The sequence below is a fragment of the Mesoplodon bidens genome (genome assembly GCF_964165515.1).
Source record: "Mesoplodon bidens genome assembly, chromosome: 4".
Classification (NCBI taxonomy): domain Eukaryota; kingdom Metazoa; phylum Chordata; class Mammalia; order Artiodactyla; family Ziphiidae; genus Mesoplodon; species Mesoplodon bidens.
In genome coordinates, this window is record NC_138160.1 from 77,711,687 (window position 1) to 77,737,247 (window position 25,561).

At 36.3% G+C, this 25,561-nt stretch overlaps 1 protein-coding gene across 22 annotated transcripts in view; it reads right to left on the minus strand.

Moving 5' to 3' along the window:
• The window catches only part of MCTP1 (multiple C2 and transmembrane domain containing 1), a gene marked incomplete at its 3' end in the record, with an annotated part of 528,826 nt that overhangs the window by 76,259 nt on the left and 427,006 nt on the right, over window positions 1-25,561 (minus strand). For 16 of the 22 annotated variants that reach the window (XM_081230423.1, XM_081230441.1, XM_081230442.1 and 13 more), the window contains one exon: window positions 17,531-17,650. The exons of the other annotated variants lie outside the window; for them this stretch is intronic. In XM_081230423.1, the coding sequence (XP_081086549.1) occupies window positions 17,531-17,650 (120 nt within the window). The remainder of the gene's footprint in view (window positions 1-17,530; window positions 17,651-25,561) is intronic. 22 annotated transcript variants of the gene reach the window in all.

The following is a 25,561-nucleotide window of genomic DNA, read 5'->3' on the forward strand; positions in this document are numbered from 1 at the left end:
AGACACTCCATAAGCATTTATTACAAATGCCCTTGTCCAAGGCACACAGTACTAGGGACTGTGGGAATAGAAAGATGAATAACACACATATACTTCATCTATAGTCATGTAAACCCACAAGAGGCTTGTAATCCAATAGAATTTAAATGGGGGCTATCAGATAGCCTTTCATGTTGACTTTTAACTTCCTGAAAATTTGAAGCATGCATATCATAAATATAGAGACAACAATAGTGACAATGTATAATTGAGGTGCTGTATGCCAGACTATTCCAAACTGGGACCTTTGTGATGGAGGTTGAAATAGGAGAGGCAGTCACAATATTTCAGTACATTGTGTTGCATCAAAAGAATTCACCTAACACAGCAAGTAGCTAAACTAGAACTCAGACCCAGATTATGGGATAGCACAGCCAGCTCTGAAACCCTGCCCAGTTCTAAAACCAAAAAAAAAAAAAAAAAAGGGAAAAAAGGAAAAGGAAAACAAAAAAATGATTGACTTCTCACGTGATTTTTTTAATGATTATACTTTTGTATCTCTTATAAAATGGTGTTATAAATTTTAGATTTATATTAAGTAATATTTTAAGGTTGTCATTATCTATCTTTAAAAAATAAAAATTATATATATTTCAGGTATACAATATGATTATTTGATATATATTATACTAAGTAATTTTTTCCTAAAATTACTCATGTAGAGTCATATATCAAATATGGAAAATGAAATGAATATTACACTTTTATTCTTATACATAAAAATTAAACAATATTTTAGGTGGTTATTGTTAAGAATGTATTATGTATCTCTCCTCTTCAGTACTTACCATCGTACTACAGTGCAAGGAAGGCAGAATGGTGTCAGATTGTGCCTAGCAGTTCATAGTAAGTATTCAAGAAATATTTGTTGACAGACTGAACAGAAGAAAACCTCATCTATGCTTCAAATCTTTGAACATGCATTTTGGTAGAGGGCCTATCATTTATCTCACAGAACTCAACTAGCTCACCTGCAAAGACTTATACCTAATCAATGATGCAGATGAATAAAAGCAAATATTCAAACTGTGTTCAAAGATTTGCCTGGCAATAGAAAGCAAGGATATTTAACTGTTACATTAAGATTTGGAGATCTCCACTATCTTTAAGTTAATTTTCAAAGATTCAAAATATTATTGAACCATAAAAAAACCAAGAAGTTAATTTATGCATTTCACAAATCAGTTGCAGATCCTATGTTCAAGAAGGACTCAAGAGGTCTACAGAATCAGGCTCTTCATTTGCACAACCCAAACTGTTCCCACCCTGCACAAGTGGGTAATTGGCTATGCACAATTGCCCCACAAATGTGCAGCCAGAATCACCCAAACACAACTATTTGCTTTTACATTTGGCAGAAAAGTGTTGTGTTAGCGAGAGACCTTTGTGTTGTGTTGTAGCACCCGAGTGAGGGCTTTTCCCCTCCTCCAGTGACTTTTTAACGTTACAACATAAACATCTACAAGTGAGGATTTATAATACAGGTGGTTTCCTAGTGATGCCTTTAAGCTGCTTCAGAATGTATCCCACTGTTATGGTTTGCTCAGATGAAGCTTAAGGTGCCTTGGAAAATGGAGATGATAATAGCACCTTGCCCACAGTGTTGATTAGGGATCCAATGAGACAATGTGTTTAAAGTGTTCAGCACAGTTCCTGTACCGAAGTACTAAAAAATGTGAGCTACTAATAAAAGTAGAAATAACATCAATTTAATAATATTTAAACCTTAATTTTTGGAAATTAAATGATATATATATTTTTTCCTGGGCAAAATATTCAGGGTTCTGAATGACATACACAATTCTGGTTGTTTCATTGACACTAAGGAACATATAAAGGGGCACAGGTAAAGTGGTGGATAATTAAAATGATAATGGTTTCACAACTAATTTTCAGGCTTGAAGGGTCCAATGAAATGGATGGCTTTAAAGGCAACAGTGTCTCAGAAGCTGGGCTGTGCTCTAAGACATAAGCCCTGGACAAATGCAATGAATACAGAAACTGCAAACTGAGCTTTTAAAAACAAACTGTATATATCACTGAAGTGCATTTAAGGATTGCACAAAATTGCAACCTTTCCCAGAGAACTCAAGTAACACCCACTATTTAGAAAGAGTGCTGGAGTTTAACACTTAACTAAGGAAACAAATAAAATAAAGGAGTCCCAGTCTCAAATTCCAGCACTTTCCTCTTCAAATAAAACCAAATAAAGGCTACATAGTTTTGTTTTCAAGTATACAAAGTCAAGTTGCCCAAACATTTGTCAGCAATAATTTAATAACAACGCATCTGTAGGATTGCCTTGAGAAAGAAAAAAATGAAGAGTGGCAAAAATGAATGTGTTAGAAAAGATACATTTTTACAAAGTTGGGTTTTTTCCTCTTTTCATAAGGGGGAATATCTCAGATTGGCCCTAGAATTCTTTTTCCAAATTATGCTTTCTGATACCTTGCTTGAAAGCAAGTAGTATTAATCAAACAAAGGAAGGGCACTAGGGAAATCAGAAAGATGTAATGCAAGCAGTTAAAAGTGACATGACCTTCTGTAATGTCGCCCGTCACAGACTTATATGCCACACACTGGAGGAAGGTCTTGAAAGAAACTGATTCTTGGTACTATTCCTAGAATGTAATACTAATAAAGATGACATTTTAAAAAACACACGTAGACAGCCCCAAATGCAGTGTTCCAGCTACATTATAGCCAAAGAATAAGCAGATAACACTATTTTTAGAAGCATAATATTTCTTCTTTCATAGTCCACATTTGCTGAACATTTGTCGTTAACATATACAATATAATATGTAGCTGTATATTTTAAAAATCCATTTTCAAAATGGAGCAAAACTGCATCTGAAGAATCTGTATGTTTTATACAGTTGTATAGGAGGTCTATTAATATTATGACTTTTAATTATAACTTGACACAACTAAATGCTTTATGATTTGCAAGGAAATAAAATTTTATTTGGCTGAAAATGTTAAAAATGATGCTGGTAATCTGAACAAAAATATGACAATATGTTTAGAATTACTCCACTAGACAAAGATGTATAAGGGAGGGGACCAGCAGGATGCAGAAAAGGCAGTCCAAAACAATAAAAGGATGAGGAAAAGTAGATTCGGGTAAACTTCACTATTAAAATCATCACGGGACAGTGGATACTAAGTCCTGCTTTTTAATACTAATTTAGGGTGCATTTTTGAAAGCTAAAATGACAAAAGGGGGTTAAAAGTTCCATGAATAATTCCTACACTTTGTATTATGATTTTCCCAGGGCTAAAGCCTTCCACTTATTTATATCTCTTTAAACAAAAAAGGAAAAATCTTGGTTATGTTACCTTTGTAAGATAAGTATTGAGTACCACAAAGCCAAAAACCCTGGAAAGCCAAAGCTGACACAAACCAGTTTCTTTTATATGTTTACTTTTTCCCTCAGAAATAATCTTTGAATTAAATGGATGTTTTTCTATGTTCAGAATGAATAGTTGCACAATTCAAATTGCTTTACTCAAAACGGTCTATAAAAAAGCAACACATTTAAATTAAAGAAGAAATCACTGCTGTCCAGATGTGCAACTGCAATGTTAAAAAATTAAAGAAAGAAAACTGTCACAAAAGAAAGAAGTTTCATATTTAATGTTATATTCATAGAACATCCAAATGTGTACAGATGCTTATATTTGGATACATTACAAACTAAATGCTTATTTCCACTCTAGAGATATGGAGGAATTTGGGTAGAGCAGTTTGCTTCAACATGGTCTGGAGTTCATTTATACTATTTTATGTGTACATAAACCAAGCAGAACAGGCATTTGTGTGCCAGTGGATGTATTACATGTGCAAGTATCATATGAAATTATTGAAAGTCTATAAATTGAGAATATGCATATAAACAACCACTCAGATTATTTCGGATCACTTAAAAGCACTGGAGGTTGGGCTGAAGACTTTTGCGGTCAATAAGATCATTATAGGTGCGCCTGTGCTGTCATTTTCACCACAGGACACATGCACCTCTCAAGATTTTTGAGAAGGAACTTTTGCAAAATGAATGGTGCAATTAACCTGTACGTATAGTTTACTCCACATCTGAAAGAATAATAAAACCCATAAACAGGTCTGGAATACACTGTTTAGTCTATCTCAAAAGCAACTGCATGTATGATGGCTGCTTAGTTTGATTCACACTATTAAGAATTTGACCTTGGAGTATTTCAGCTACAGTAGTCATCAGGACAACTGAACCACTAGATGTAATAATAATTAGTGTGATAGGCTTGCCAGTGAAGCTGAATGTATTGCAATACAAAAGAAGGCAGACTAAAAAGAAAAGCATTATTACTTACTGCTAAAAGACTTCCGGATTTTTACAGAGACACTCAAATACAGTTATTTCTTCTTGAAGAATGCGTTTCCTTGGCTCATTCTGGGAAGTGCCATGTTATAATTTAGTCTGATTCTTAATAGGAAACGTGGGTTTAATGTGGCTATCAGATGACTTTTGATGCATGCCACTGATTACATACGGCCTGAATTCTGCATCACCAACAACAGCATTCTTATTTGCAGTATAATATGCTTTGCTGTAAGGTGCAAGGACAGTAAATTTACTTTACTGGCCAAGAGTATGTAACCTTTTAGTCTTTGTCAGCTTAATATGCAGAAAAACCCTTCCATTAAGAAAGGCTAAATACAATATAAATTCTGTAATCAGTATAAGCATCTTAAATGAATATCTTTTCATATTTCCTTCTCAGTATTCTTAAATGTTCATTTTTATACTTAAAGAAAGCACTGTGAACAGAATTCTAGTGTTTATTTGAACTATGTCTCCATCTAAAGGCTTCACAATGTATTGTATTTTCGCTTGTAGGGAAAATTCTAATCTTGGCGTCTTTACAATATTGCATGTTAATTTGATTGAGCAGGGAAAAAATAGGTCAACTATTAACTTGCAATGTGCTTTTTAAAAACTAATGCTTTCTTGAAGCAATGTTACTTTTCGGGTTAAAAATTATACAAAAGGCCAAAAAATTGAATTGTTTAATGTGCTTTGCAAATGAAATTGAAAGATAACTAGACTTACCACTAATCTATTTTATAAAATTTAATATTTTCAAAGCAAAACATTTTTGTTCATTAATAATAAACAGGTTTCAAATAAAAAAGAAAATTATATGCTTTACCCTCTCTCTATAAAACCAAGTTTCCATTCCAGAAGCACAAATTTGTAACAAAAAGGGCACAATTTAAAATGTCTCAGGTTTTAAAAACAACCTTAGGAATTTTTTTAAAGTGTCTAATAAAGAGTCCACATTATCTATTTAAAACATTTTCTGCAAAGCAGGGGGAGGGAGCTGCTATGATCTCCAGTCTTTTCCAGTCTTCTCAGAAATGTTCTTCACTCTAACTCCAACAGATATGTTTGGGAGCAATAGGCAAGAAGTTCTTTTCAGGTAAATGTATAGTTTAGCAGATATAATAAAGGTAAATGCTACACTTAGGGAAGATTAGGTACCTTTAAAGAATAGAATTTGAAAACAAAAAACCAGTAATCTTAGAGATTAATATGAGCAAACTTTTGAACCATATTGCTCCATTAGGTTTGATTTACTTTTTACAAAAATTCACTGCTACTGCCTATTTTAAGCAATGTAATTGGGAGTAGTAGAGGGGGTGAGAAGAATAGGTGGACATTTGAAGAGAAAAATATTCTGATGCTAATTTGATTTTTCTTCTTCTTTTTTTTCCTTTGTGCCTAGAATATTTTGAGGCCTGAGAACATTATGTCAGAAAGTCTAACTTTAAAAATGGAGCAGATTTTGAATGTCAAAAAATCATAGAAAACTTCCGTTTTTTCCTTGTATTTCTTTTCTATAAATAATAATGATAAAATATTTTTTACCTTTTCTGTAAAGAATAATCACCTCCCAAAAGACAGCCTATGTGGGTTTAGACCTACATTGGAACGGGAAAGAATGTGTGTGGTGAATGGTGAATTGTTGCACAAAAGCCTGCATGAAAAGGATGTTCAGGAAACCTCACACAAAACCTCTGTATCCATTTTATCATGAGCTTCCCACAATATAACACAAGAGCTCTATATTCTAGGAAAAGCTTGCCTGGTCCACTTATCATTTCAGCTTTATGTAGTGTACTGTGTGATTTCTAAATTAGTGCATAATGTATTTATAATATTTATAGTTCCAACATTTAGTTAAATAACCTTTATGTAAGATTTATGTTGATTTTTTAAAAATTTCTCATTTAATGGCAAATTATGAGGAGCATGTTTCATAAAGATAATTCTCCATTTAAATTCATCAGTCCATTAAATATTAAAATTATGTTTCTGATGCAATCGAGAACAAATTTGTCCAGCTTCAGTGATTATTTGCACTCATAAAAATTAGGCTTGATTAATAAAATTTAAATGCTTGATTAAGTTGACATTTTTATGTTCTATTCTGATTTATTAAAATTAGTCCCTGTGCTCAGGCCTGGCATGCTAGTAGGTTTACCTTTCTCCTTCTCTTAGTCAACATCCAGAGTGAAGCTGTTAGGAAAGAGTATTTTGCTATGGACTCAGTGATGGTCGCAGGGAAGGAAATGCCCTGTTCTCTGCTCATGGTGCTGCTGGCCTTTGTCTTTATGCCCTGTGCCTGGTGGAGATTTGTATTACGATAATCAAGAAAAATGTTTCTTCCAAATATCTATGGATATGATCTGTAAAATGGCATACATTTTTGGTATTTCTATAAATTTCAGTTTTCAAGAAGCTTTAATCTGTAGAGGATTGTTCAAATTTCTTTGTCAGCTTTTTTTGTTGATAAAAATGTAGTTTTCATTTTGTGGGACTTCCATATATATAGCAGGGGGATTACAGACACAGGAAATCTTTGTGTGGCAATTTTACTATCTTTGTCCACAAGTTCAAATCGAAGAAGGACTAATGGCCATGGAAAACCACTCTCTTCAATAGTTCTTATAAGTGAACTGTTTAAGAGAGGTGGTTACTTCTACTATGTTTAAACACCCATTTTACCCCCACTGGTTTGCCCTGTTTTATACATAATCAGGTGCCTAATTATCATTTATTGAGCACTCACTATATGCTTAACACAGTGTGCTGTCTCTTTAATCCTCACAAGACCTCAACAAAGGTAGGTAGGTATTATCCCCATTTTACTGGTGAGGAAACTGAGACTTAGGGAAATGAACAAATTCATACAGCTAACAAGTAGAAGGTCTGAAATTTAATGCCAGGTCTTTGTAATTTCAAAGTTTGGACTCTTAACCTCTACCAACTGTAAAGTGGTAGTGGCAACACTCATTTTTAACATGTTTCTGCTGTTGCCCATGGGAGTGTAACATATCTGGAAACTCTGTTTGGGTGAACTGTCTCTCATTTAAGCATGTTACCAGAATATTGTTATTGTTTTAAAAATAAGTGATATGGTATCATGACTATTTTCTTTTTCTTGAATGATGAAATAAATTCAATAACACATGAAAGAAAATGCCCTTGAAGGCAAATTTTAGTTTGGTTACATGCACATACTACTCCAGTTCCATGTATAGAAAGGCTTTAAAATTACATGCTCTTAATAAATTTAACTCATGGAACACTAAAAAAAAATGAATACAAAACTCTCAGGTTTATTGGATTCCCAACAATGGTTCTGATTTATAAACTTTTTCCACAAGGAGATAAAGACATATCACTTGGTTTCTATTTTTAGTTTGTTAATTGAAGTCTTGCCATTTCTTGTCCCCTTTCTGGACTAGGGACAATAAGTCTCCACAAATACTGTATGAAACCTTCAGCTAAAACAACCCCACCACCCGGGGCATGATGCAAACTAGTCCTGGGATCATGAGTCGGCCAGAAGGTGCTTCTGTTGGTCCTACATGCTATCTCCCTCACCATAATGTGTCAAGGAGTTTTGGCTATCTACCAAGAGGAGGGTGTAAAATCATTTAGGAAGAACCAACAGAACATCACTAGAAATAGGTGGGAAAACACATCCACCCTGAGAAGTGAGACCCAAACCGTGGATATCCTTTTTCTCCTCACCTAAGTCCCACTCTTCAACGAAAGAAATGACAAAATTGTGGAGGCAGACGTTTTGGAAAGGGAACAGAAATAATAAAACCATTTGGTTGACAAATGGGTAGATGCTTGGGTTGGACACTTTGGAAAACCATTGAGATGGTGAATACTTTGGATCCATGGGAGACTTTGAGGAGAGTTTAGGAAGTTGGTTTTCCAATGAGTTCCTGGGGATCCAGGAATCAACTGGGGTTCAAATAAGAGAAATTCAGCCATTTATGGGGGCAAGATCTTCGGGTTTCCTTCAAGGCTGCCAAGACAATTCATTTGGTAGAAAAAGAGCTGGGTTTAGGGCAGAAGTCCTCTATAGGAATGAAGAGTATCTCTTTACCTTGTTACATTCTCATATGTATCTTTGGGGAATCTGAGCAAGGTGGGAGTGATTCAGGAAGATGGTGAGGGCTGCAGTATGAGAGTAACTATAAGTGTCCTCTGCAGCAACTACCACTAACTTTAAATTCTAAGTATCTCTCCTGAGTCCTAATAGATCTATAGCAAAAGAAGTCTGCCTTCTAGACAGGAGGATCTTTAGTATATTGACTTTTAAAAATAGAACTGTTTTCCTTTTACATCTTCCTCTATGTGAACTGACATGTCACGTACAGGTAACACTCATCTTCCCATTTGAAGTTGAGCTGCAGTTTGAGAATAGAGTAAAAAGATAGACAATACACTGAAGTATTAAAGGCAAACATGGAGTTACTGAGTGAAGGGACAGACGGAAGGGTGGAATAGAGCTGTGGCCACAGATAGGTAGACCCTCTTTCTTTATATATGCAGCACAGCACACGTATCTGGGATGATCTAAATGTTTTTTGGCCGCACGCTCTGCATTTCATATGTAGACCTCGATCACTGCACCTATTATACCCACGTATTCCACTTAGTTGTTTGTTTCCCTCACTAGAGCACAAACTCTCATGGGCAAGGACCAGGTCTTTTTTTCTCTCCTTCTCTTCTCTCTCTCTCCCTTTCTTTTATTTTTATTGAAGTATAATAGATTTACTGGGACCAGGTCTTAATCATCTTTGGACAACAGCTAGCACAGTGCCTGCAAACCTTCAATACATTTTTGTTGAATGAAAATTAGACAATTTTTGATGTGGAAAAAGAATCAGATTAACATACTTAGTATTCATTCATTAAACATTTTTTGAGCAACTACTGTGCTGCTACATCTGAGACATCTTGTTCTGTGCTGGGATTAGATACACAGATGGAAGATACAGTTAGAACAGTCTGGGGCAGGTGAAGAAGACCCCCGGTGAGCTTTTCATTATAATACAGCTAGGGGGATATGGGAACTGAGAGGGGAGGGTTCACTTAAGCTCTTGGAGTATATGATGGTAGAGATGGGTTCGTAGGGGTAGGGGTGGGTGAGAATGGGCAGGAAGTCAGAGATGGCTCGCCAGGAGACATGATGAAGATAATTGGTGGTTACCCAGGCATATATATATAAAATATTATAACCTTAACGGGTGGCAAATCAGTGTTGACTACCGAAAATATTCAAAATGCATATACTCTGACCCAGAAATTCTCCTTCAAGGACTTTGTCAAAAGACATTACCGACGACCTGCTCAGAGATTTGTTTAGGATGTTTCTTGGCAGCATTCTTTGAGATGGCATAAACACTGGCAACAAACATTTCTAAAATGAGTGTTTCATTGAGAAAAAATAAAGTATTCATATGGTGAAAATTATTCAGTCATTAAAAATCATGTTGTTTTCCAGTAATTTGAGGGAAGCTCAAAGTAGGTATGCTAACAGTACCTTTAATGTGATCCAATTTTCGTAAAAAATAAAATATATATGACAAGCAAGAACTACACCTTACGTTTGCAAACATATTTTTTTTTAAGAAATGAGTAAAAGCTATAGAGAGAGTGTATTGACTATTTGGAAAATTACAAATACACTCGGCTCCAGATACTGCTGCTGCCGCCATAGCTGTCCCAGCCACCCTGGGTCCTCTGTCAAGACCATGTCAAGACCCCATCCCTCAAAGCTCCCCTTCCCCCATGGCAGAAGACCACTACTTGACCTCCTCCTCCACTGCGGGGCCTTGACCTGCGCACGCCTAGGCTCCCATCTGCTCATCAACACCCACAGGGTCTCCTCCAAGTTCACGGTGCAGCTCATCCCAGAGCAAGGTGCCACAGGAGAGCCAGGCCCTCGCAAGGGAGTGTGCCCACCTCTTTGTGGGCAGGCCTTCTGACCTCAACCCCTTCGATGTGTGGCTCCTGCAGTAAAGACTTCAAGCTCTCCAGCCACCTGTCCTGGCACAGTGCCACACATCGTGCCAGATGGCCCGCTGCACATCTGTTCTGGTGCCCATGTGGCTTCCAGGCGCAGCACGAGCACCTCCACTAAGTTCAAGAGCAGGCCTGCACTGCCCTTCCCTGGGTCACCACGTCTGTCCCACACAGCACCACCCACACAAACTCACTGCCAGTGCAGAGGTTACTGCCTTATCCTAGACCTCAGTTTCCCCATCTATTCAAAGAGAGAAGCATCATTGCTTCCTTCTTTGCTTTCTGTTGTGTTATGTGGACCAAGTCTTTGCCTACCCTGGGCCTGTGGAGTGGGTACATTGGAGGAGAGGCAGAGAACACAGGCCTGGGAACCAGTTGGAAGTGGGTTCCAGTCCCACCGTGCTGTGTGAGCCTTTGCAAGTGGCATAAGCTCTCTGAGCTTTGTTTTCCTGCTCTCCCAAGTGGTGAATGGTTGCTTTCTGGGTGAAAGAGATGACAAAAGAGAACAGGGCACTGTCTGGCTCATTTCTGTACCTCCCCCCTTCTGCCCACTGTCTCCACCTTTTGCTCATTAAACATTCCATTCTCAAAACCAAAAAACACACAAATGAACAATCCTGCTGGAATACAGGGGAGATAAAGCTGAAGCTATATGGTTTGGGTGGGGCATAAACATGAGGAATCTTCTAGGCCACGCTCAAAGATATTACGGAAAGAAAAAAGTAGCAGAGGGAAAAAATTCAGCATTTTGTTTCAGAAATATCACCTTCCTACAAGTCTTGAGGTAAGAATACAGGCTGTGATTTTGGGGAAAGTTGTCAGAAAAATACAAGACATCCAGTTAAATTGGAATTTAGATAAATAATGAATATTATTTTTATATAAATATCTCCTGTCGTTTATCTGAAATCCCAATTTAACTGGGCATCTGTATTTTTCCTTGCTAAATCTGGCAACCCTAAACTGGGAACAAATTCAGAGGGCTTCAGGGGTTGGAGCTCGAGGAAAATTTGCAACGCAGAAGGGCTTGGTCACCTGAGAAAGAGGGAATGTAGCATGGTGGTGGAAGTGGGGCACTTGAGAAGAGTGGAAAAAATGTGGAAATCCTGTTGGGGTATGTCCAGAGCCTGATGAGGTGATGGCCATCAGTGTACAGGGCACCAGTCTGTAGACTGAGTGATAATCTGGCACATCTAAGTGGTTGAACAGATTTGAGAGGGTCACAAGGGATGAAATTTTCTACTGACATCTGATTGGCTGTTGGTTTCTACCTCTTTATGCTTGTGATTGTGTTGGAAAAATAAAGGTCTGGTTCTTTTCATGGTCCTCCTCACATTTTTGCAAGCTGGTGACCTTCTTAAAAATTGGAGAAAATTTGTTGAAATAAGCAGGAAAAAGAAAAGAGTGATCATCAATTTTTAGATGTGTTTACAGGCTGTATGACTCAGTGCTGCTTCTGTTAAGAGCAAGTACATGGTCTTTTTTGGTACTGAGATGCAAACTCAGGAGGCTCTGATCTATGCTACTTTCTGTGAACGATAAAGCCCTTATTGAAGTGCCAAGAGTCTGACCACGCACCAGAAGTGCTTTTCGTATGGAGTCCGCTCCTCTCGGCTCAGGTTTGGACAGTCTTTCCAGATCCTGTTAGGAATATTTCACTTATTCAATAGTCTACTTATTCAAATATTCCACCAGGACAACTTCTTTGGAACTGAGAGTACTGGCTGAGAAAATAATAAATGAGTTTGATTTACAGGAAATCAGGTCAAACAAACAGATGTTTCTTTGGTGGATGATCCTAAATTGTCCAATCAACAGCATTTATGGTGGCAAAGGAAATTCTCTCCTTACAAGCTTTATTTCTAGACATCAATGTTCTGGGCCTAAGTGGAATAGTCCCAACAACAACAAATATAGTCAGTGCTATTCTAAAGGGGAAAAGAAGCATGGAAGGCTTTGCCATGTGAGGGAACTAACAAAATATTTCAGTATTTCCTAAAGTATTTTAGCAGACAGATTTGGGCTCAATTTATATCACAGTGAGATCATGAGTCAGAGAATAATTTCATTGATCTAGCCTACTCTTCAGTCTTTTAATGCCTCCATTGATTAGGCAACTAAGATTGTAAAGTGGGAGGCATAGCATGACAGTAAAAATGAACGCTCTTTTAAAATGTAATTAAAAAGCACTGCTTGAAGAATTTTTGAATGTCAAAGATATTCAAAGATTTTCTTCACTAATGTGAAGGATTTTAGCTTTGATTTACTCTTCCATGCTCACCTGGGTGGATGGAAGGTAGTCCTCCTGGTCATGAATGTTTTTTGAAATGAATGGGGTCACCTGGGATCAAACAGGTGATCAGTACCCATTCTTGAGAGGTCACCAGGTACCTCACAGGAAGGAATCTGGGGATACCTGGGATTCCAGGTAAGGCTCCAAACACTTACAAAGTGGATGCCTTGGTAAAGGCATGCCCAAATGTGTACCACAAAAATACCCTGAGGCTTCATAATAGGGCAGAGCTGGGTTTGTGCCCCACTTGCTCTATGGAGTTTGTTATTCATCATTCTCTTTGACTCTGAATTTCCTCTTTTGTAAAATGAGGATAAAACCATTTAGAATCATTTACTTGATATAATTATTATGAAGTAAAGCAGAAACTAACACACCATTGTAAAGCAATTATATTCCAATAAAGATGTTACAAATAATAATTTAAAAAAATTATTATGAAGAATTAAAGGAGACCATGTCTCTAAAAGGCTTAGCAGGATACCTGATACATTCAAGTTGCTCCATTTTCCTGAATGAGAGGTGAGGAGGACATGGGGGTGGAGTGGGGAATATGAGGGTTTTCCAACAATCTGTTTGCTTCAAGATAGAGTTAGTACTACTGACCATTCTGAAGCTTTAAGGAGAAATGTGCTCAAAAGGTACCCAGGGAGACCTGGGATGGACCAAAATATAGCCTCAAGAGGAAATGTAGTTGAGTGGTGTGATAAGGAGTGCAAACTTCAGAAAGGCTGACAGATCCTAACACCCACTCTGGCACTTTCTAACTAACTGTGTGTCTTTGGAACTATTTAACCTCTCTACCCTGTTTCCCTGTATGTGAAGTAGTAATGATGATACCTGTCTCAGTGAGAGTATAATAGAGCTCTGGTTTCTTTGGCCAACCTGTTTCTTTCATCCTCTGAGATTTGATTTCCCCTCTCTCAAGGAAGGGCTCTTGTAGCCATGCTCCTTCCACGTATGTTCCCTTCCTTGTCACAGAGAAGAGAACCTGATTTAGGAGGCCCCAACACATGGGCTGGGCTGACACAATCATCTTCTCTCTCCTGGGAGAAAACTAAATGACATGATAAAAGAAAGTGCTTAACATAGTGCCCAGGGTGTAATGAGGATTCGAAAAATTTTAACTCCAAAGTAAAGATCACTTCCTGGCATCTACTCTTACAAAATCTCAGTTTCTAGTAACTGTAATGTGGATAGTTGGTACAAGCCCAATGGGCAGTGCAGGGGTGATTTTCCCCTGGTTCTGGAGTGACGGCTTAAACCAAGAGAAGTATGACATTCATGCCACAGACATTTCTGAATGAAGTTTGTATTAAATAGTTTTCTCTGGAAAAGTCTAACAATTCTTGTGCTATAAATTTTAATGTCATGGTCCAAGTAGAGATAGATTTAGATCTAGAATTGCTTATTTTTAACAAGTCTGACTGAGAAACAGCAGAGGTGAAATACCATTGCTAACCACACCTCTTTCTCATGTGCATCTCTAAGTCTACAGCATTAGACTCAGGAACGGCTGTTTCCTTATCCTGTCCTCAACGGGTTCAGCTCATTATATGCAGCAAAACTTACTTGGCAAGGATTACATCTCATTTTTTTCATTAAACTAGAACAGGCACCATGGTGGGGAAAAGGTAGGGGGTTTCAGTTCCTGTGATCTTTAAGTCTCCAAAAAGGAAATGGTCTCCTTAATAAACAATAAACAGACAAAGAAGTCCTTTCCTATTTTAGTATTAATCTCAACTATCCACCAATATTTTGAAGACAGAATTTTTACCCAACTATGTACTTTTTATCTTTTACAGTATTTATTTCCTTTTCTCTTACAACTTCTTATGTCATGGAAATATTATTTTCTTTTCTCTTTTGCTACACAAACCTGAAGTTTGTTTTGATTTGTTTTTCTTTTATAATTTTCATCCTAATTGAATTTTCTCAGCTGAATAATGTACAGATGATTTTTTGTGTGCGACAGAATATCCACCGCCCTCCCACACCCCGTTTTTCCTGAAACAGAAAGTTTCCTGATTTGGAATCAGCCAATGGTGTGATTAATGCACTTCAGAGATTCCCTAAAGTTTTTACACATGCTGAAAAATTCTGCATTGTTTTGGGGATACCAATAAGGACTTAGGGCAAAGTACCATTCTTCCAGGGCTATCCACTACGCAGTAGATAAGTAGTTAGGCACAGCATAGCAACCCCTCTAAACACTTCTCTTAATTTACATATATGTGCTTGTGAATATATGTGTGTGTGTGTGTGTGTGTGTGCAATCTATAACCAGCAAAGTATAACCCAGGTTTCTTTTCAAAAGGAGCAACCATTTCAAATGCACAGCTGGGTATGGCAGAAAACACATAATTAGACAAATTGGATTTAAGAGTTACGTAAGGTCTCAGCTGAGCCAGTGAATGAGAAGCTGAATGAAGCGTTGTGATTGCTGCTCTGGTGCCTGGAAAGAACAGAATATGTGGATATGTGTGTTTTGGGCAAATAAAAGGCAATCACTGGGAGTTATGGGGTGTACTTGGCATTCCATGAAAGTTAGACTGTAGCATGTTTCACAGTGGCCTGTGTTGGGGAATAAAATATTGTCCATGGCTAAAAGGGGGATTCAGTCAGAGATATGCCCACAGGAAGGATTTGTAAGTACTATACCAGAGTTATATTTTGGGGGAAAAAGGGCAGTAGAAAAATTTACATAATATGTTAACTTTTCAATAGGCTTATATAAATTCTCAGAGAATTTTAAGTACAAGGGGATACATAATATATTATTACTTTTCCTCTAAAAGTGGACCTTTCCAGCCAAGGCAGGTATATTCTGAAGAAAATAACAAGCAAAGTCTATAGTTTCAGAATTTTTTACTAAGAATACTCAAACCAATGACTAAATATTGAAGATAAGCCCCCTCATAGGATTAAGAAGCTGAAACTAAATTACCACTTTTTTTGCAAACATTCTTATTTGCAGATTTGTCTCAAGGCAACTGAATGAAAAGTAGATTTTCGTGGGATGAATTGGGAGATTGGGATTGACATATATACACTAATATGTATAAAATAGATAACTAATAAGAACCTGCTGTATAAAAAATAAATTAATTAAATTTTTTTAAAAAGTAGATTTTATTCTCTCTCAACAACCTCCTGGAAATAAATGGGACAAAAAGGACTTGTCTCAGAGAGTCCTATCTTCTTAAAGAAAACATCCTGGATTAATTGACAAAAGTGCCTATTAGTCCCCATGACACCAAGCCTTACGGCATTTGGGGCTTGTCTCTCAGTGTGCAAGTTAAATATATATCCATAAATCCTTGCCAAGAATAATAACAACGCCTTGTCTGTTGATGCTGCTTAACCATTAAAATCTCTAATAGCAATCTCATGTTTGGTTTGATAAACTTTACAAAAACATGTTTGAACACCTCTAATTTGCAAAACACGCGCTAGAGACAGTGGCAAGTACAAAGATGAACAGTTCCCTACCTCAGATTTATAATCTCATGAGAGAGACAGAAATATATCAAATAACATAGGGAAATAAACGTGGTGTGTTGTTGGCAACCTTGCCATGGTACTTGGTGGTTGTGCATCTGGATTTTTCTTTTATTTTGATGATAAAGAAAATTATTTTGAAGAAGTCTGTTTTGCTTGTGTAACCATTTAAAGTATATTTTGCTTGAGTTATTTAAAAAGAAAATTCTTTTATGTCATAGGTATGTCTGTGCAATCATTATGATGCTATTATAACAAAGTATTATATAATACTACTAAACTTATGATCAAATAACTCTGTTTCCTGCATCATTATGGGCACAATAGTTGGCAAAAGTCCTGATTATCAATCAAATGGAGGCCCTTAATGGCAAAAAAAAAAAAAAAAAAAATCAGTGTAATCTGATGAGGACAAATAGCTACCAAAGAGATCCTTATGTTTGACAAACCCTTAAATTATTCTCAACAGCTGTCTACAGAATTATAAAATTGCAAATGTTCTATGTGGATAAGACATTCCCCTCCCATTTATTTACATATGGGAAAGTTTTTCAAGCTGTATGTTTGCTAGGGGTGTAGTGACTGAGATAGCCTAAGGGGAAGGAAGACTGGTGGGAGAATAACAAACGTGATTATAATGTGGCTAGCTTCTGCTTCTCAGTCTAAAACTCTTTGAGAGAGAAAAGGTTGTCTCACACATTCTAAAAACCTTCAAAAATGCCAGAGAGGGCAAGTGAGTGCAATATAACTTTCCTTAGGTTAAATGAAAGCTCTTGACCCATGAGCCAGTATCCTGATACACCCCTGACACAGAGAAGGGTATTTGTTGTCGTTCAGTGAATGAACACTGAATTAGGGTACTTTATGCACTTTTCTAGGCCAACAACCATCAAGTCTTCCTTCCCTCCAATGACAGACCACAGAGAACTGTCTTAAATAAAATACAGTCGTTTGGTCTGACCATAGATAATTTTGTGATATTATGTGTTAACTCAGGATTCATTAAGACATAATAACAAGTAAGGAGCATAAAAGAAATAATCATTTGGAATAACCGACTTATACCTAAAAATCATAACTCATTCTTTGGTGTGCTCTCAATTTTAGTTCCTACCAAAATGAGTAATGCTAGAAATAGGTGAATACTTTCTATTGTGTTAGGACCAAAGAGTTGTTAGTTTTGAACTGATAAAACTTTCCTCCAAACTTGAGTATTTACAGACAGAATTTCTGGTTTGCAAAACCGAATTCAATGTTGATCTTGATGGAGAGACTAGGAATAAGAATAAAAACACATGCAAATGAGAAAGTAGAGACTTACTGTATCGCGTTGCCTGTTATCTTTCCCTGATATTATCAAGAAGTAGTTCCATGTCAATAGTAACAACAAAACCATTGGTATCATGTAGAGCTCAAAGTTCCAGACAACAAAGAGAAAGAGCTGGAGGAGAGAGAAGGAAGAAGAAAAAGATGAGTCAACTCTGAATTTCATTAAATGGACTCTCTTATCCATACTGCACTTCAAAAAAGCACACAATTAAATGCTTCAGAACAGAAAGATTTGTCTTGAAAACAAAAACTTGAGAACTTGTTAGGCATTTTTCTAAAAGCACAACCGACCCCTGGAAAGTCACTAAGATTTTTACTTTGTTTAATTTCTATGAAGGAAAAACTGATATCACTACATTGTCAATGAGGCAATTTTAATTTTTCTCCTCCAGTGAAATTATTGTTAGGTTGGACAAAATAAAGTTTTAAAAAAGGCAGCAAAATGAGCTTCACTACATTGTCAGAAATAACTGGCCTATCTGCCTTAATGATAAAGGATGAATCACCATTTAATATCAGAAACTTTTTAAAAATCTCACTTGGATAATACAATGTAACAAGCATAATAGGCAGATGAAAACACCAAGTCTACACCAGAGAGCTCCCAAGATTTCACATTATGAATAATAGAACTGCTACTAACAAGTGTAAAAAATTCAGCCTTGCCATAGAAATCAAACAGCTATTAAAAAAATGGAGTAACTTTGTCAAAGGAAACATTTAAATGCACTTCTCTAAGTATATAAATGATTTTTAAAATTGTATGAGGAATGCAAGTTTAAGAACTCACCTAGGCTGGCAGAAGGAACCGTTTTAAGAGCGTCTGAATCACAAACTAACCAGCAATGCTTATAAAGTGTGACTCATCCCCATTCCCCACCAGACTCTTATAACCCTGCACAGATCATCTAAATTCTCTGGGCCTGTGGCCCCTGCTGCCAAATTAAGGTAATTTAAGTCAGATGGTAGTTAAGAGCCAGATTCCACCCTTGGTGCTAACTAGTCCTATAACCTCTGGCATGGTATATATCCTCCCTTCTGTAAAATGGGGATGATAAGAGTATCCACCTGAGAGGCTGTGACAATTAAATAGTTGAAATGTGTTCAGGATTTAACACACTGCTTGGTACTCAGTAAGTGCTCAAAAAAAGTATTGTGTAAATGATATCAATACATTACAAAATTGAGAAAGTTAACTATTTATTCACTAAGGTCCTCAGGTAGTACATATTCTAATACTGAAAACCAGAAAGTCATCTGCCTGCTAAGCTTTAGCTGAACCAAAGTATAATTGGGAATTTGAGCCAGCTGGTTGGGGTCATGCAAACATCCTGCCTTTGACAGATCAGAAGGGTTAGGAGCAGTGCCCTAAGAACACTCACATCAGGCACAGCAGCATGGGCTGTTTGCAGTCTTCTTAACAAACCTCAGCCAAGCTCACAGCCTATTCAAATTGCAGAGAAAATGAACCTGTATGGAGTGGTAGAGGGACCCCTGGCCCACGGGCCAGAAGACTGGTTCTGGGCCTTAGAAAATCACTCTCCCTCAGTGTTTTCATTTCTCAACATAGGTCTGTAGATCTGATCCCCTCTAACATCCTTTCTCTAATATTTAAAATGACTTCATGATGTTACTGTACCATCAGGGATTTTTTTAATGTGATATTAAATTTTGAAGACTGTATATTTTACTGAATTCTTTGATATTCATAACCCACATGGACACCAAAAAGCATAAATAATGGTTTAGTAACCCAAGAAATGAATTTTGTACAGAATTACATGGTAACCATAGATTAAAGTTCCTGAATAAGAAAAATCTCAAATATGTTAATGCGTGGAACATGAGCCATATCTTCTCTTTCACCAGAAAAGTATAAAGATTTCTAGAAAAGGAAAACATTTCTGTTTAATTTTTGAAATATATGCAAAATATTTAAAGATGATACAAATTATAACTGATGGCTATGATTATTCTATTAAAGTATTTAAAAAATATGATTTTTTATTCAGGAAGTGATTTAAGGCAAATTTGATAGACATCAACATATATAAAAGACAAAATTATTTTTTGCTAGAATCCATATTAATTCTTTACATATTTATTTGTAAAATTTTGACAATCACTAAAATATAAGCTCTTTAAAAGAAGGGATTTTTTTTTTTCTTTTAGCTCACTGTTCTATCCCCAGAGCATAAAATGGTGCTTGGGGCATAGTAGGTGCTCAATAAATGTATGTTTGCTGAATTAATGAATAAATGGATACTGGGTTCCCAAGTCATTTAACATAAGTCTACTTAATTATTTGCATTAGTAAAAGTCCTATAGAGCCACTATTTAAAACCAAGTGACATCTGGAAAATGTATTCAGAATTACAACCTGTGATAGCACTAATGAATTTCTCCCTGAGGCACATAAGGTAGAAGAAGTAACTTAGTACTTTTAGAAAAATTGTCTTTCCATTCTGGCTATGCAGTCATGAACCGTCTTTCCTCTTAGACCTTCCTATATAGTTGCCTTTTCCAAGGATATTCACTTGACTCAGTGTATTCTGGTCTCATGGATGGGACTCAGATTATTCCATTGCTAAATATCATCAATTGTAACAATTTTTAACCTATTGAGCAAATATATTCCTCCTTGTAATGGCCACTCATTGGTGTTAAGAGTCCTGGTGTTACCCAGAGTGAATTTCTTGTTCCTTTATGTATTGGTGTTAGTTGTAGGCCAGGTATTGCACCAAATAAACTTTTCATATGATAATTCTGCAAGTTATCAATCCACCTATCATGTCTTTTTCTTCTCTAGGTTCAACATCACTAGTTGCTTACAGTACCAGTTACAAGGTATGGTTTCTGGACACTTCTCCATTGTGGACACCCTCTTACCACATCCAAATCAATATATCAATAGCTTTCTTAAAATATAGCACTCAGGAGTGACAGAACACTTCTTATGAATACATATGGTCTTAATATGCCCTAACAACATGAACACCGGAACACAGGATGGGAAAAGATATAGAAGAGAGAGACAAAGACAGAAATTGCATTAGCTTTATGAATTCTCGTAGTGGAAAAATAGTCTCCTTCCCCATTATGTGCTCTTTAAGAATCTAATATTTGGATAACTAAGTAAAGAGCCCTTGCTCTTGAAAATATCTTTAAAAAACAAACAAGAGAACTTTGAATAAACTCTAAATATAAAAGCATTTATTTTTCTTCTCAAAATTTAATTGAAGATTTCAAAAGGTCAAAAAAAGAAACAGCATGATATTTCTTGCCTACTTTGTTGTAAATTAATTGACCATATGTGCATGAGCCTATTTATGGGCTCGCTAATCTGTTCCATTAATCTAGGTGTCTGTTTTTATGCCAATACCATACTGTTTTGGTTACTACAGCTTTGTAGTTTAGTTTGAAATCAGGGAGCATGATGCCTCCAGCTTTGCTCTTCTTTCTCAAGATTGCTTTGGCTATTGGTGTCTTTTGTGGTTTCATACAAATTTTAGTATTGCTTATTGCTGGGAAAAATATTGTTGGAATTTTGATAGGGATTGCATTGAATCTGTACATGGCTGTGGGTAATATGGACATTTTAATGATACTAATTCTTTCAATCTATGAGCAAGGAATACGTTTCAATTTCTTTCATCACTGTCGTGTAGTTTTTAGTGTATAAGTATTTCATTTTCTTGGTTAAATTTATTACTAAGTATTTTATTCTTTTTGATGCAACTGTAAATGGGATTGTTTTCTTAATTTCTCTTTCTGATAGTACATTGTTAGTGTATAGAAATGCAATAGATTTTTGTATATTGACTTTGTATCCTGCAACTTTATTGAATTCATTTATTAGTTCTAATAGTTTTTTGGTGGAGTTTTTAGGGTTTTCTATATACAAAACCATGTCATCCACAAATAGTGACAGTCTTACTTTTTCCTTTCCAGTTTGGATGACTTTTCTTTCTTTTTCTTGCTTAATTACTCTGACTAGGACTTGCAACACTATGTAAAATAAAAGTCGCAAAGTGGGCATCCTTGTCTTGTTCCTGACCTTAGAGGAAAAGCTTTCAGCTTTTCACTATTGAGTACGATGTTAGCTGTGTACTTATCATATATGGCCCTGGTTATATTGAGGTATGCTACATCTATACTCATTTTGTTGAGAATTTTTTTAATCATAAATGAATGTTGAATTTTGTCAAATGCTTTTTTCTGCATTTACTGAGATGATCATATGATTTTTATCCTTCATTTTATTAATGTTGTATATCCCGTTGATTGATTTATGGATACTGAAGCATCCTTGCATCCCTGGAATAAATCCCACTTAATGATAGTATACGATCCTCTTAATGTATTGTTGAATTCAGTTTGCTAATATTTTGTTGAGAATTCTTTCATCTGTGTTCATCAGGGATACTGGCCTGTAATTTTCTCTTCTTGTGGGAAAGGGAAGTTTCTTCAATAAATGGTGTTGGTAAAACTGGACAGCCACATGCAAAAGAATAAAACTAGGCTGTTTTACACCATACACAAAAATTAACTCAAAATGGATTAAAGACTTGAATGTAAGATCTATAACCATAAAAATCCTAGAAGAAAACATAGGCAATAAGCTCCTTGACATTGATCTTGGCTATGATTTTTTGGATCTGACTACCAAAACAAAAGCAACAAAAGCCAAAATAAACAAGTAGGACTTCAACAAACTAAAAAGCTTATGCACAGCAAAGGAAATCATCAACAAAATGAAAAGCCAATCTACTGAATGGGAGAAAATATTTGCAAATTATACATCTGATAAGGGGTTAATATCCAAAATATATAAAAACTCATACAACTCAATAGCCAAAAACCCCAAGCAAACTGATTTAAAAATGGGCAGAGGATCTGAAGGCACATTTTTTCCAAAGAAGTTGGCCAACAGGCACATAAAAAGATGCTAATCACTTAATCATCAGGGAAATGCAAATCAAAACCACACTGAGATATCACCTCACACCTGTTAGAATGGCTATTATCAAAAAGTCAAGAAATAGCAAGTGTTGGTGAGAATGTGGAAAAAAGGGATCCCTCGTGCACTCTTAGTGGGAATGCAGATTGGTACAGCCACTATGGAAAGCGGTATGGAGGCTCCTCAAGAAATTAAAAACAGATCTACCATATGATCTAGCAATTCACTTCTGGGTATTTATCTGAAGAAAATGAAAATACTAATTCAAAAGATATATGCACCCTCATGTTCACTGCAGCATTATTTACAATAGCCAAGATATGGGAACAACCTAAGTGTCCATCAATGGATGAATGGATAAAGAAGTTATGATATATATACAGTGGAATACTACTCAGCCATAAAAAGAATGGAATCTTGCCATTTGCAATAACCAAGATGGACATAGAGGGCATTATGCTAAGTGAATTATGCTAAGTGAAATAAGTCAGAGAAAGACACCATATGATCTCACATACATGTGGCATCTAAAAATGAAACAAACAAATAATTAAAAAAACAGATTAGTGGTTGCCAGAGGTGAGGGAGGTAGGTGAAATGGGGTAAGGGGGTCAAAAGGTACAAACTCCCAATTATAAAATAACAAGTCATAGGAATATTGTGTACAGCATGATGACTACAGTCAATAATACTGTATTGCATATTTGAAAGTTGCTAAAGGAATAAATCTGAAAAGTCCTCATCATGAGAAAAAAAATACTTGTAACTGTACGGTGAGGGGTGGTAATTAGATTTATTGCAGGTGATCACTTCACAATGTACACAAATATTGAGTCATTACGTTGAACACCTGATACTAATATAGTGTTATATGTCAATTATACTTCAATTTAAAAAAAGAAAAAGAGATGAACAATAAAAGGTATTTATTAAACACCTATGTGCTATGCAATACTGGGTGTTCAAAATTAGGATAAGACATGGTCTCTGGACTCATATTGCTAAGAATCACTAAGAAAAAAGCAATTATTCTCTATAGTACTAGTGATGATTCTAATACTTGTCAATGGCGATGATCCTCTAACAAAGAGCCCTCAGAGGAAGAAAGGGGTCTTTTAGCTTATTCTCTCCACACTGAAGCTTCTTTTCTCCCTGGAGCCCACTTGCATGAAGATGGGATCCTTTACTTTTTCCTACAAAATACCAAAACACTCCTGGATGGGTCTTCAGTGTTTCACCAGGACAGCAGGAGAAAGAAGGAAGCTCAGAAAAACTCCAGGAATGCTAAGACAATGCAGGATCTGTCCTTGGTCCTGACCACACTTTTCATAAGTTTGGGGTTTGAAAAACAGAGATACAGTGGGCTAAAATAGGACCAAAAAAGCAATTAAAAAATGTATAAACCCAAAAATGCCTAGGATTTTTTGCGACCCATATATCCAGAAACCTTTTTGTCTGCATGGGACATGGAGAGAGGATCTGATGATTCTAGAATTTCTCCAGGTTAAACTAGGTAATAAGGACTCCTGCGCATTTGTACAGTGTTTAATTTCCTTTGACTTCATCACTATGACATCCTTTCCTTATTTTTCCTCTCTCTCTCTCTCTGTCACATTCTCCTTGCCTTTTCCTCCACTCCCCTCAACACTTTTAATAAGGAAACTTGGACTATTATATTTTACTTTCATAAAATCCATGACCCCATTCCAAACAAAACATCTAGCCCTACATTATTTAGCCTTGTTCATTAGAAACTAAAATTATTCCAAGAATTTGGTGGTTTCCTTTTTGCAAATTACTAGATGGTTGTGATTTACTACTAAAACTCTGTATCAGAAAATCTTCATGGGACATTAGAAGTACACACAACCTTCTTCATTAGAAAAAGGATATTGTGAGTTTAACACATTATCCTGGATGGTAGAAGCTCTTTGTCAATCTGCCTTGGACTGTTAGCCACAACCATGGGATCCCTAAAAAAGCTGCTTCACTGTGATGCACTAGAAAGAGCATGGGAGTTTGAATCAGGCCCATGTTTTTATCCAAGCTTACTAGTCACTATCTATGTGATGTATTACTAAATTACTCTTAATTTTATAATCTGAAAGTTAAAACTATACTATTTACAGATTTGAGATGGAATTAGCCTAGTGCTTGCCACCTGTAAGATGCTCAATAAACATTAGGTATTATTATAAGCAGGAATATATTGGCTCATACTATATATAATTTTTTTGGCCCTTCTTGTAGCTCATCACTTACCCTATTCCACTCTAGAATCCATAGGGTGGATTCAAGCATTAGAGCTACGTTTAAAAAGCTACGTCAACTACAATAGGAAGAAATGATAAAGCGAGTACCATTTTCAGCATTTTTATATTTAGCTTATAGTGATTACATGCAGTCATGACCCCAATTTGTTCATATCTCCATGTATCCAGGCCTTTTGAAATATTCTTCCACGATGACACTGAGATTAGACATAGGAATTGTTTTGGCCGAGGGAAGAGTTGTAAAAATGCTGAACACAGAGGCTTAAAAAGCACTTGCTCATTGGGTTTTTCCCTCTTCACTCTTCAAACTCTGAGCGTATGTCAACAAGCACAGGCTAGTCTGCTGAATGATAAGAAACATGTGATACAGCTGTCTCCATTGCCCCAGTTGGAAGCCAGACAGCATCCAGAAGCAAAGTTGCCTAACTGGCCAGAAGCTGACCAGAGATGCATAAGTGAGCCCAGCTGAGAACAAAAGAAACACCCAGCTGAGCCTGATCCAACTTGTTCACCTACAGAATCATTACTAAATAAATGGTAGTTGCTTTGCGCTACTAATGGAGTGGTTTGTTATGCAGCAAATGCTAACTGATACATATTTTCTCTCCAAAGAGACAGTATGGTAGAGTAAAATATGGTCTGGACCAGGAGCCTGAAGAAGTGTTTTTCGTTCCATTTCTGCTATGTGATCATCATAGGACCTTGGGCAGGTCAGGTATTCTCTTTTATTTTAGTCTATTATCAATAAAATGGAAATGGTAATACCTGTCTATTTCACAAGTAGGCTGTG